The following is an 11,637-nucleotide window of genomic DNA, read 5'->3' as shown; positions in this document are numbered from 1 at the left end:
ATAATGTCGAGACATCTCATCTTAACAGTCACGGCTAAAACGTTTCAACGCTGAGTCGTTGTTGTAGAGATTTTAAGCTGGGTGACTTAATTGGTCTCCACCGTCTGAGTGCGGCGTAGTATAAGCTAGACGAGCTTCTTATACCGTTTTTTCAGGAGTACGGGTATTTAAACAGATGTACCGCATGCGGCTGGATGTTTTGTATAAAAACGAAACGTGATCTCGATACCGACCGTGTCTACCAACAGTTTTAAGGTATTGAGGAATGTATCCAAAGCTCGTCTCAATTTCAATTATAAGCGTGATGCTGGTAGTGTTAGCTCCAGTGCTGACGCTACGATACACAGTGCACAAAACCAAGGTGACATACTTCGAGGCTATGACCCGGTGTATAAAGAACGGCGGACATCTAGCAACAGTTCTAGCGCCACTTCAGCAACATCGAATTTGGAGTGCAATCACCAAAGCCAGCCTATCGCAAGAATCTTGGTGGACATCTGGCACTGATCTTGGCATGGAAGGATCGTGGATCTGGTTAGCGCGGAATGTGCCCCTTGGAAGCTTCGCAGGATACACCAACTTTATCGATGGAGAACCGAATAACGCCAACGGAACTGAACATTGTCTGGCGATGGTTGGTGGGACGAAGAAAGGACAGTGGAGTGATGTTGGATGCGATACCTTACGCTTTTACGTGTGTGAACATGATTACTGATCCAATGTTTTGAAAAAATGTGCTTATCTAAATGTGTTATATACGATATGCTATATATAAAAGATGTGTTATATACGTTTGTGTTGTCATGTAATATTAATTCTGAAGGTAGCAATAAAAGTTTCAATAAGTCACTATTATGCGTAATGGTAAAAGTAGTGAAAAACACCATAAATTCAATTGTAAAGCTGGTAATTCCTTGTTGTATCAATGTTTTAAGATGCGACAGCAACAATGTAAAACGAAATATGAGAAATAAACAATATTTAATAAATCACAGTAGATGAACGAAATTTAAAACATTTTAAGATTTATCGTCGATGTCACTCTGAACCTGACTCTGACTTTCAGTCGATTGCCTGAAACCTGCGGACTCGCTGATAGAAAATCAATCTCCAAAACACTCCAGGTCCGCCTAATTCTCCAGTCACAAACCTTACTGCTTCTTCGACTAGCAACATTCGTTTTGGCCAATGAGTTGTAATTCCACTCCACTATTCCTAGCATTAAACCTAGTGGTGTTAGTCCCTTATATAAAGAACGATTAAAAATACACAAGCCCACCTTTTTCCAGTAGCAATAGTAGGCATGACCTTAAAAATAGTTACACTAAGAACAAGGCTTCTTGTGCTTTATCGATAAAAAAAACCTGTGGAGGTTTAGGCCTGGCAAACTGGCTTACTTTATCTTTATTTACTCATAGCTGAATAGCGTTCGCCTGGATGGGATTATGGACCGGTCCTGTCGTATGAAGACCGGCGCCGCTACTAATACACCACCGGGCCAGAGGAAGTATAGACGAGGTTACTATAGCAACAATCAAAGCAACGACCATCTCTATCTTTGACAATAGAGCAAAGCATATTGTGTATTGATCTATATTAATATGAATCCGTTGTGGATTTTCTTTATTTAACTGCAAAGAATCAAGGCACTTGATGAGAAAATACTATGCGTCGTTTAAGTTTCAAAGAGAAAAACAAAAACAAAAAATTGCAAAATTTGTGACGTTATGCAATTCAGCTGTATAAACAAATGCCAAAATGAACAGAAATTGTTCGAAGGACATGATGGTTGTATCAGCTGAATCGGTTTGAATCAAGATCTACTTGATACCGAATGTTTCAACAACTATCGAGCTGACTGTCAACAAACCCCAGACAGCATTGGGTTTTTTTTTTTGGAAGGTGGCACAGATTAAAAAATGAACCACGCCAACCAACAACAGCAAACGATCAAAATATTTGCATTGATGTCTGTTGCATCGTAAGTTCTTTACAGCGTTTTTCAGTTGAAGTGAGTAAGCGGTAATGACAAAACGTGCACGGAAAACACAGTTGAATCCAAGGCCAGTGTCTGGCTCTGGATCAGAGATCCATGTTCTGGATCTGGTTCTGAAATGGAAGCAGATTCCGATGAAGGCCTCTTTGTTAACTGAACGTTCTGTCAGCTGTTGGACAGAGTCTCTTACATATTAGACAGCATCGAATTGTCTTGTTCAAACTGTCGTGTTTGTCTGGTTTGATCTATGCTGTTCAATGCAGTATCTTCATATATTTTTTTGAGTTTGTTCTCGTCGTATGCCTTGTTAGGTCGGGTTTGGCAAGCTGAAAGGCCTAGACATAGGCCTACCATTTATGAATTTTGTTGACTTTATTTATCTTCCTTAAGAAGTCCGCAGAAGTACTGCGTAACAGAGAAATTGGTCTGGATGGGATGAGATGGGACTTGTCGTGTGGAGGTCGGCCTTACCATTAAATACACCACCGTTCCACCTCTTTGAAGCTTTCACTGTATCATTTAAGAATGCTTGAAACAGAATCAGCCTCCGTCAGAACAAAACATAGAAAGCTTCTTAATTTTGGCACATTCTAGTTCAGAATGCAGAACATATATTAATAAGTTCACAAAAAAGGTTGAAAATCCATTACAACTTGAACTAAAAAACTTGTTTTGTTTTGGTAGTTAGCAAAACGTTAGTTTGAAGGACACTTTAGCTACGATATCTTTCTTCTTTCGAACATGCAAAATAAATAGAATGTCCGACAGTATTAAGGTGTCAATCATATGCGATTGGAACGTTATCGACCTATTATAAGTCATTTCCTCGACACAATGCAAAGCCTCCTAGATCGTGAAGAAAACCTACTGTGAATTTCCCCGAACCACGACGCTTGTTGGCAGGAAATTGTAGATTTTCAATGTCTTCCTCGGTGGGTGGCATTGAAAGGGTGACGTGCTAAAAGGGCATATACACAATAAGCAGTAGTGGTTTGGAAATGTATAACACAGACGGGACGGGCCGGTGTGCCAAATGCAATATCGAGGGTGAGCGATGAAGCAAATAAAAGTGCTGCAAGATACGAGGAAAGAAAAAGTGGCAGCGTGCGTTATCGTCCGGAACCGTATGTAAATTTCGATACACAAAGCAACCAAACCGGCCGGTGAAGCTGTGAAAAGGGCTTGGATTTGTGATGTGTTGATATGGCGCTTTTCCTCAAGGATGCTGATCCCGGTTATCCTGTGCGCACCGTGCGCGGAAGCAAGGAATCACTCACTCGGAAGTTATCATGTGAAAGGCGATTTCGGGAACCGGAGCGATGCATACTTAAAATTGCTATTTGCTTCTCGTCGTACGGTACGGGATACTGCAAGCTAGTTGACACTATGATCCTGGTGGCTTCTCAAATATTACACTCAATAATCTATTGCGGCAAATACACGTTGCAGAGCGGCAAGATATTGGAAAGCATTGGGATGGGATATTCAACGTGTCCTGTAAAGCTGATGCCCTTCTGACCATGTATCCTTTTTTTATCCCATTTTCCCTTTTGAAGAACATTTTGCAACCCTCTTCCGGTGAAGACGTTGTGGTTGAACGAAAGTACATTAAATATAAAATGTTGTTTGGTAAATGTTCACACATCATAAAATCTGCACCAAGGTTCAGTACATCGGTTCAATGGGCAACCGGGCCGTTCCCGTCCTGATACAGTGAGACAAAGGAGAATGCTTTATAAAAATAAACCACATAGTTCCTGTTCGACCCCGGAAGGTCGTGGTCGGTGGATAGTTAGTGCACTGCAAATGTTTTGTGAGTTTAGGCACAGTTTGCCCCATGCTCCAGCGACCGATAAATCATTAATAATTCATATACATGATGGGTGGGACCGGTTAGTTAACACCTTTTTATGCAAATGAAGACGCCTTCATTAAGGCACCTTTAATGGGCACGGGAAATCCTCGAGCAACGATCCCATTTCAGGACGATGTCCTGAAATGTTGTAAGACAACTATCTTGGCATTCATGCCATTCCAGAAACCGCACCACTTGGGTTTGGTGTTTAGCAGCTCAAGTTACTCTCGTTACGCACGTTGACAAGTTCTGGCCATTAGCTTCACGTTCACAACAAATGCTCACACGTCTTGGGAAGCAAATACCGTCCCGGGGAGAAGGATGGGATGGCCGGGGTCGGGGTGTCACGTTCAATTACACAACAATCAGCACCCGGTCAGGGGTCAGCTGGATGTTCACATCCTTCATTTTCCCGTCCGAAGCGATGCTGGGGGTGTTGTGTGTTTGTGTCTGTCAATTAGATGGGAGTCTTGGGACTTTCTTCGAGCAGGTTTTACATTCTCAATCGTCGTAAAGGCAGATGCCCGCTGTAAAAGGGTGTCGCCAGTTGCGGAAAGGACGTACGGTTAAGATTTCTTAGACCAGATTATGGCAAACAAATGATGTTTGGAAGAAAACGGTTCCGGTCCGGTTGGGTTGGGAAAGAATTCGTAATCGGACACATCACACCACGATTGTCCGAGTGTGTTTGTGAGTGTCTTCTAATGACTAAATGATAACTTCAGTGGCTGAAACAAAGTTGAAAAGTATGTCAGCAAAACTTTCCTGCCATCCTGCCATGGTGCTGCCGTCTGCCGATTAAGTAAAAGGCCTGCCGGTAAACTGGAAGAGGGTCTTATTTTTAGTACGGAACTGTCTTCGGAACAGTTCGTTCACTGCGTCATCACCACCACCCGGGGGAAGGTGTTTTTGTTGTGGCTTTTGCGGATGGTTCCGTCGTTTGACAAGCTTGCTGAACCGCTTCCAGCATCGCATGGTAAACAATGTTGCGACCGCACACCGCATCGGCACTTTGTGGCATTTGTGTGCGTCTTATGCCATTGTGCGGTGACTTTAAGATTTTTCGATGAACTGGCATCGATCTGCAGACAAAAGGGGGGACGGGTTTGAACCTCGGCCATTCGTAAGATCCTGTGTGGATGAGGTTTTTGTGCCGATGATTTAAGACCACTTAGGCAAGATGATCGTTAAATAAATTAACTCCCGACCGATTGGAAGCGTAATTCGCCGACATCGTGTGGGATGGTACCAAGGGTGGTTAAATTAATGATCGATAATCGGCCATTGAACGGTGGGATTTTCCGTACGACTTACAACATGGAGTAGAGTTGGTAGAGAGACCTAAGATTGTTTTTAAAATTTAAAATAATGCATTGTTGTTTTTTGAACATAACTTCTTACAGCTGCCGCTGTCATAATTCAAAATAAATCCATCAAACAACTCTTATTTGTTTTTGACTTTAACTCCGTGGTCTTCTGTTGTTAATTTTGGCTTTTGTCTATCTTTAGCAATATATTCAGTTATTTTGACCATAAACGATCATAGATAGTAAATTCGCATGTAGGTGCGTAACAACGACCACCCTTTTCACGTTGATGTTATAAATTTTAATCACTATTTGAATATTTGAACAATACTTCAGAAGGAACATAACTGTTAGCACGGATTGCTTTACTACTAGAACAGCTTGAAGTCATGCTTGCCACTGTGACAACAAGGAGAGTTACAGCCTGTATTGGTATGCGAGGATGCGAGAAGAAAGAAATAGAACTAGGTCTACAGTGACGTTACTACATTAATGTGAATGAGATGGGAAAGAGCACTAAGAACGAGATAGAAACAATGCATTTACATATGGCGCTGGGCTATATGTTCTCTCTCGGGCTCCATCTTGGGAAATTGTGGCGAAAATGTGAATTTTCCTTTAGTAACACTTTTCAAATATAGGTGACGCTAATGTGCATCTTTTCGCGCCAAAGATAGATGACGCTTTGGTGGACGCCTGAAGGTATGCAATTTGTATACCGTACACGCAATGTGCTGTATGCAACACGCGCTACAACCTGAGGGAGCATTCGATTTAGATGTGCTTGATGAGTTGTTTTGATGTTTTTGTAATTCTCTAACGTTCATGATATTTTTGTAAAATTCATTCAAGCAATACAGGCAGGAGGGGTTTGAAAAAATCTTAAAAACATTGTTGAGGAACCAACAAAAAATTGTGTAAAATATTTACACAAAGTACAAACCAACTAAGTTCTATTTAAATTTTCTCCTGGTTGAACTGTTTCACCATTGCAATATATTCAAAAAGACGATGTTAAAAGATAGTAATAATAATAGTAAATGATATTTAAGCTTCAAAATGGCCCACAACTTTCTCGGATAGTTTTTCTTGCTCCCCGTACCAAAGAAACAGACACAGCTGTGTCACGAACATTTGTGAATGTGCAACGAGTGCATCAGTTTTGCATCAAAAACGACAATAACAAAACACACACACCCATACAAAACGATGCATTAAGGACATTCCGCAGAAATCGAAAACGTTGACTGGATGGGTGCAAGATATAGCAGCTGTTACCGAGCCGAAAAGCATGGATGTGGAGTACGCTGAGCGGAATTGAGTTAGACGAGCCAAAGTGGAGTGGAGAAATGGATTGAAATGGTCCCCAAGTCAAGCAAAAACAATGCCAAAGCTGGGAACGGGATACCGAGTGGAAGCCCACGAGCCACGGGGAAAATAGTTGTGAAACGTTGGAAAACTTGCCACCATGGCACAACTATCCGCAAAAGGAAAGTTTTTTAAGAGAAAAGTTTCATCTCCGTCCAAGTTGTCGCAGGCTGTGGGCAAGTGTTTCCGGCCTTTTTCCTGCCCCCGCCTTACGTGCGTGTGTTTGTGAGCGAGAGTATGTTGCTTCCTTCGTTTTTTTTATTTTTGGTGTGGCTTTGCTCCTATGTAACTCTTTTTGAAGCTGATTGTTGCTGGTCATGTCCGGCTGTACGGGACGAAAGGTCGCAGGGAAGAAACCGCAGGACCCGAACGTTTCGCACGAGGTAGTGACGTCCACGGATGTAGCGTCAAATGGTTGGGTGGCATTTAAAGGAAAGTTTTGCGCAAAACCGACACACAAGTTGCACTTGGAGCGTTACTTGGTTTCGTGTCTCGAAGAAAGTCTCAGCTCAGCTGCTGCCGGTACAGTTGCATCATCCGGGTGGTCTCATCGGTCTGTTGATTCACTTTCCCATTTTTGAAACAGTTTTGCGGTTGCGGAACGAACGAACGGGGTGACGATGGGGGAGGTGGCGAGAGGGCCAGAAGTTAAAGATGGTTAGAAGCGACCGAAAACAAAAATGCCATCTTGCCGAATGTATGCTTCTTGTTAGGGCAATGCTGAGCAGGAAGACGTTAGTTATTAGCGGTTTTTATATTTGATGACCATTTATAGGACAGTGCTTTAGAAAATGGAGAATGTGTGCAACATTAGAGAAATTGTATGACGGTGATTTCGTAACAAATCTGCTCTAATAAATTCGATAGTAATTTTGCCTGCAATAAGCTAATACTGTCATGCTGATTGCATAGCTTTAGGATGCAAGAGCCAATTATTTATTTGTTTTTATATATTTTAGTGTTAGGATATGATCGTTTGAACTATTAGCAGTAATTTAAACCTAAAAAATCATAAAAAGTATTATTCAACTGTTGTTTACATCTAAAACAGTCAAACTGTATCTATAACTCTTCCAACATGATTGCAATCTGTTTCACAGATTCCGAGGAAACACAGCACACATTTTGTTCACGCTAAAGGATACCAACAATATCCCAAAGGTCAGACATTGCACGATGGGTTTCCGTCGTCTTTTCGATCGTAGATGGGTTCCCATACTTTCAGCGGTCGACCCGTGATAAGCTGCTTAACTCAAATTGATCACCGAAAGCGAAGTCGCTGCATGAATCGTACGCACGGGTCAAAGGAGAAGAACACTGCCATGCCCACCAATTCCACACGGTGGCCAGCGTTGGGAAGCTTTTGTTGGGTGAAGGTATTTAAGGGCTGGGAAACATGCTTTCACACTCTTATCCTCACCCATAACAAAGCTGGACTAGTTTCGGGGACACTAAATCGTGGCAAAGTAACGTTAAAGGTACGGTGGTTGGCAGGACGTTTGGAGATAGAAATTGCCGGCATCGGTTCCATCGCCGGTGGCACGTGTCGTGGGATGAATCGTGCAGCGACCGGTGAGAAAGTGCTTGTAGCTGTGGCATTTCGTAGCGCGTAGGTCAGTGGCAGGATCGAGCGTAGCTTTAAATACTTCCACCACAAAGTAATGACTGCACAGCTGCGTTACTGTGGATGGGATGAGATGTTGCACGTGAGCGAATGAATGAATGTGAAGCAGACGGGTTTGCACTTACACAGGTTCGTTGCACCAAACACCTTCGTGAAGCAGGCACATGGAGGTTGAGGATGGAGCCCACCGTTAACGTAGATGTTCTGATGTCCCAACGGAATGGGTGAACCGAGCTGACCGATGGAACTGTACCACACCTGCACGAACCGTGCATCGGAAGTGTCCAGCGTGGTGCGCGAACGCTGGAGCAACGGTCCGACGGTGTAGAATGGTCCCAACGGATCCAACCCGATGATAGAACCAAGATGTCCCGCGAGTATGTGCCCGGCTTGTGCGACAAGATGGGCCGTAACACCTTCACCGACGAGCGTGACTTGTTCCGGTGGTATGTCGATGGCACCAAGGCTTTGTACGAAGCCGGCCAGATAGGTGGCAATGCGTGGCGCGATTTGGTTAATGAACAGCTGCAATTCCACAGTGGCGAGTGTTTCAAAATCGACCAGACAATAGTTGCGGTTCGGCACAGCCATAGCTAACCGTTTCGCACCTTCGGCAAATTGCCGTTTGCTCTGCAGCCATCCATGAACGAACAGTACGGTGGAACGGTTTTCCTGGAGCACCTCACTGAAGTCAACAAAGTCGCTGGAGGTTAGGCGAAATTTGTCTGATTTTCTGTGGTCAAATAAAATCATTTGATTTGAAAACATCTTTTACGAAAGCTGTCAATGTTTTGTGGCTTACCGGTTAAAGCACCATATGGAAACGTCTTCCCAAATTGGTCGCAACTCGAACTCGTGCTTCAAAGTTGTGTTGTAGCGTTGAAAGTTGTATGTCCAAGATTTGGCCAACTGCTTAACGCTGTGTATTTCACTGATATCAAACGATGGTAGTGCTATACTACAGGAAACCGTCACCAGAAGAACAAATCCCAGCAGTTGCGCAGGAGAAAACGGCATTGTGACTGACACTGTCCCAGACGGGTTGAATAGTTTACTTTCGGCCAGTGGCGACCGCTTAACTACTGCACGACGAATGGTTGCGTACGAGAATGGACCGTATGTTATAAGAGCCGGTGTTGTTTGTTGCTTTAATGAAAGGTAAATAAAAAATTGGTATAACAAACGGTTTGTTGCGTTCGCGATGGGAAATGATGTAATGATAGTGTGTGCCTGTGTACTACACGAAAAACCCAAATTCATTGATGTTTTTTGCAATACGACTCGTCTGTCGCTAGTAGGCTACAGTACAGTACAATGTTTTTAAACACGATAGTATCCATAAACAACATATGTTCACCGGGTTTTTCTATTTTATCCATCTTTTCATCATTAATTGTAGAAATGTTGCACCATACGCGGAATACCACTTTGTTGAGGGTTTATATAATTGTTCTGTTATAAATCTTTCTATTAAATGACCTTTAACAAGTTTTTCGTAAAGCAGAAACTAATAATAAGAAAAAATATACACTAAGAAGCCTTGGGAATTGTTTTAGTTTTCTTGAAAGAACTTCTTCTACTTTCTAGAAAAATCATAATTTGTGGCAAATATTTGAAATTGAAAGTTAAGAATTATTTTGTAAGCGTTGCATTTCTCAAACCAGTATTTAAAAAAATCGAGGTTGAAATTTACTTCGGCATTTGTTGCCTAAATTTTTCGCTACACCCTAATATATACCCTACACAACACAACATAAACCATCAAAAGTAAGCCGTGAAGTGTTTCTAGCACTAAAGGCACTGATTGTCATTAATTGTCATCTGATGCCAGTTAACACATGTTCGGCATTTGAGTGTAATAAATACATCCTTTGAAAATGTGCACTTTTGATAATGGAATTCTATACGCAAGGATGGGTTAATAGATGTTCGTGAAATTTTGGGTAGCAACATTATGTTTAAAGAAAATAAATGAGTATGAAATGTTCATTGTAAAATTCGTTTTACAATTGAAAATGAGTTTACCTTTTGGTCAGTGTCTTCCTTCTTTGACGGTGTATTGATTTGGAATTTTTTACAACATATTTGGGCAACCATAAGCTATACAGAACAAGCAGTAATAAAACTGTGGAATATTGCACTTTTTAGAATAGCACAATTATTGAATCATTATTTCCTTTTAGCCTAATGAACTAATTAGTTTCATGTTTACATTTAAAAAAGTAACAAAAAAGTAAAAACTTTCATCCGAACTTCCTGTCCACAAGGTGCTTTCGGCGAAAGCTTTCTTCCCTTTGAAAGCATTGAAATCCTTTTGAAATCTTTCAAGCAGTTCACTCGCCTTCGGTCGGGATGAATCATCCGAACTATCCGAATGAACCATCGATTTGCGTTCGGGATGAACTCGATCCAAAAACAGGACGAAAATTACTATTTTCGTGCCATTTGCTCGGGAATTTAGTTGAACACTGGAATTTAAAAGGAAAACACGTTATCGGAAAACGTCCCAAAGTACGCAACCAACGCAGACGGAAAGAATTGAAGTAATAAAAGGAAAAAAAATCCACGCATCCGCAGCATATGGCGCCATTACCGGTCTGTGGCGCAAATGAAAAATTGACAAATATTTTAGTAGGCACAGAAAAATTCACACTTTTCACTTTCGCTGGCCAGTTTTCGCTTTTTTTTTTTGTTCGGTACTTTATTTCCCTTTCGGCTGAAGGCGTGAAAATTTATACTATCGTCACGTCTGCGTTAATATGCATGCAATTTGTTATCGGTTTTCGCGGGTCCTGGGTGGGACCGGGACCGTTTTTTCTTCTTGTTCACACATTTCTTTGCATTTCCCACCAGAGATGTGTGTGTGTGTGTGTGTGTGTGTCTGTTTGGGGGGAGGTTTTGTTTTTCCTTGCTTGCCCCATGCCGTGAAGCACAGTCACTTCCGTACTTCGGCTCTGTGTGTATGTGTGTCCTGGTAACGTTTTTTCGGGCAGGATATATTCAGGCCGATCGATAATTAAACTAAAGCACGTTGGGAGCGTCGAGTTTTGCTTGCATCGTGCTTGCTTCAAGGGGATAGACTCGTTTGCAGCGTTAAAGTAATGCCCAGCCCAGCAAGGGAAACTCCCGTCTAGCTCATGGCTACCGGGGATTGGGTCGAATGTAATAGGGTTGCGTTGCCATGGAGGTTGTAAACGGCGCGTACAGTTAGCCGACTCATGCATTTAAGACTTGCAATCAAATCTTAGTGACGGACGAACAGGACAGGACGGAGTGTAATACTGTTTTTCGCCCGGTTCTGTCGAGGGGGGGTTTCTTTCGGGAAATGGTTTAAACCATGTTTTCCCTCAACGAAGCGTGTACTATTTTTACCCATGGAAACCTCCGCAGCGTCGGTCAACGGTGGGTGGGGTGGGACCGGAGATCAGAAGTCACCGCCCGAACGGTACAAAATGACGCGGGCGTCATCGCAATGGTAACAAACGCG

General features: G+C 42.4%; 2 protein-coding genes across 2 annotated transcripts; one reads left to right on the top strand and one right to left on the bottom strand.

Annotated features, from left to right (window-relative positions):
- Nucleotides 1-265: 265 nt before the first annotated feature.
- On the top strand, nucleotides 266-715 carry LOC128718546 (collectin-11-like). Its single transcript, XM_053812169.1, has one exon. The coding sequence runs from the start codon at nucleotides 266-268 to the stop codon at nucleotides 713-715; it is 450 nt and encodes a 149-aa protein (XP_053668144.1).
- A 7,283-nt stretch (nucleotides 716-7,998) lies between these two features.
- Nucleotides 7,999-9,167, bottom strand: LOC128718545 (phospholipase A1 member A-like). Its single transcript, XM_053812168.1, has 3 exons — nucleotides 8,953-9,167; nucleotides 8,276-8,883; nucleotides 7,999-8,207 (listed from the first exon to the last, which is right to left on the bottom strand). The coding sequence occupies exons 1-3, from the start codon at nucleotides 9,165-9,167 to the stop codon at nucleotides 7,999-8,001; spliced, it is 1,032 nt and encodes a 343-aa protein (XP_053668143.1).
- Between the last annotated feature and the right edge of the window lie 2,470 nt (nucleotides 9,168-11,637).

The sequence above is a fragment of the Anopheles marshallii genome, chromosome 2, assembly GCF_943734725.1.
Source record: "Anopheles marshallii chromosome 2, idAnoMarsDA_429_01, whole genome shotgun sequence".
Taxonomy (NCBI): domain Eukaryota; kingdom Metazoa; phylum Arthropoda; class Insecta; order Diptera; family Culicidae; genus Anopheles; species Anopheles marshallii.
Note: the sequence above shows the minus strand (reverse complement) of the source record. Positions and strands in the feature narration are given on the sequence as shown.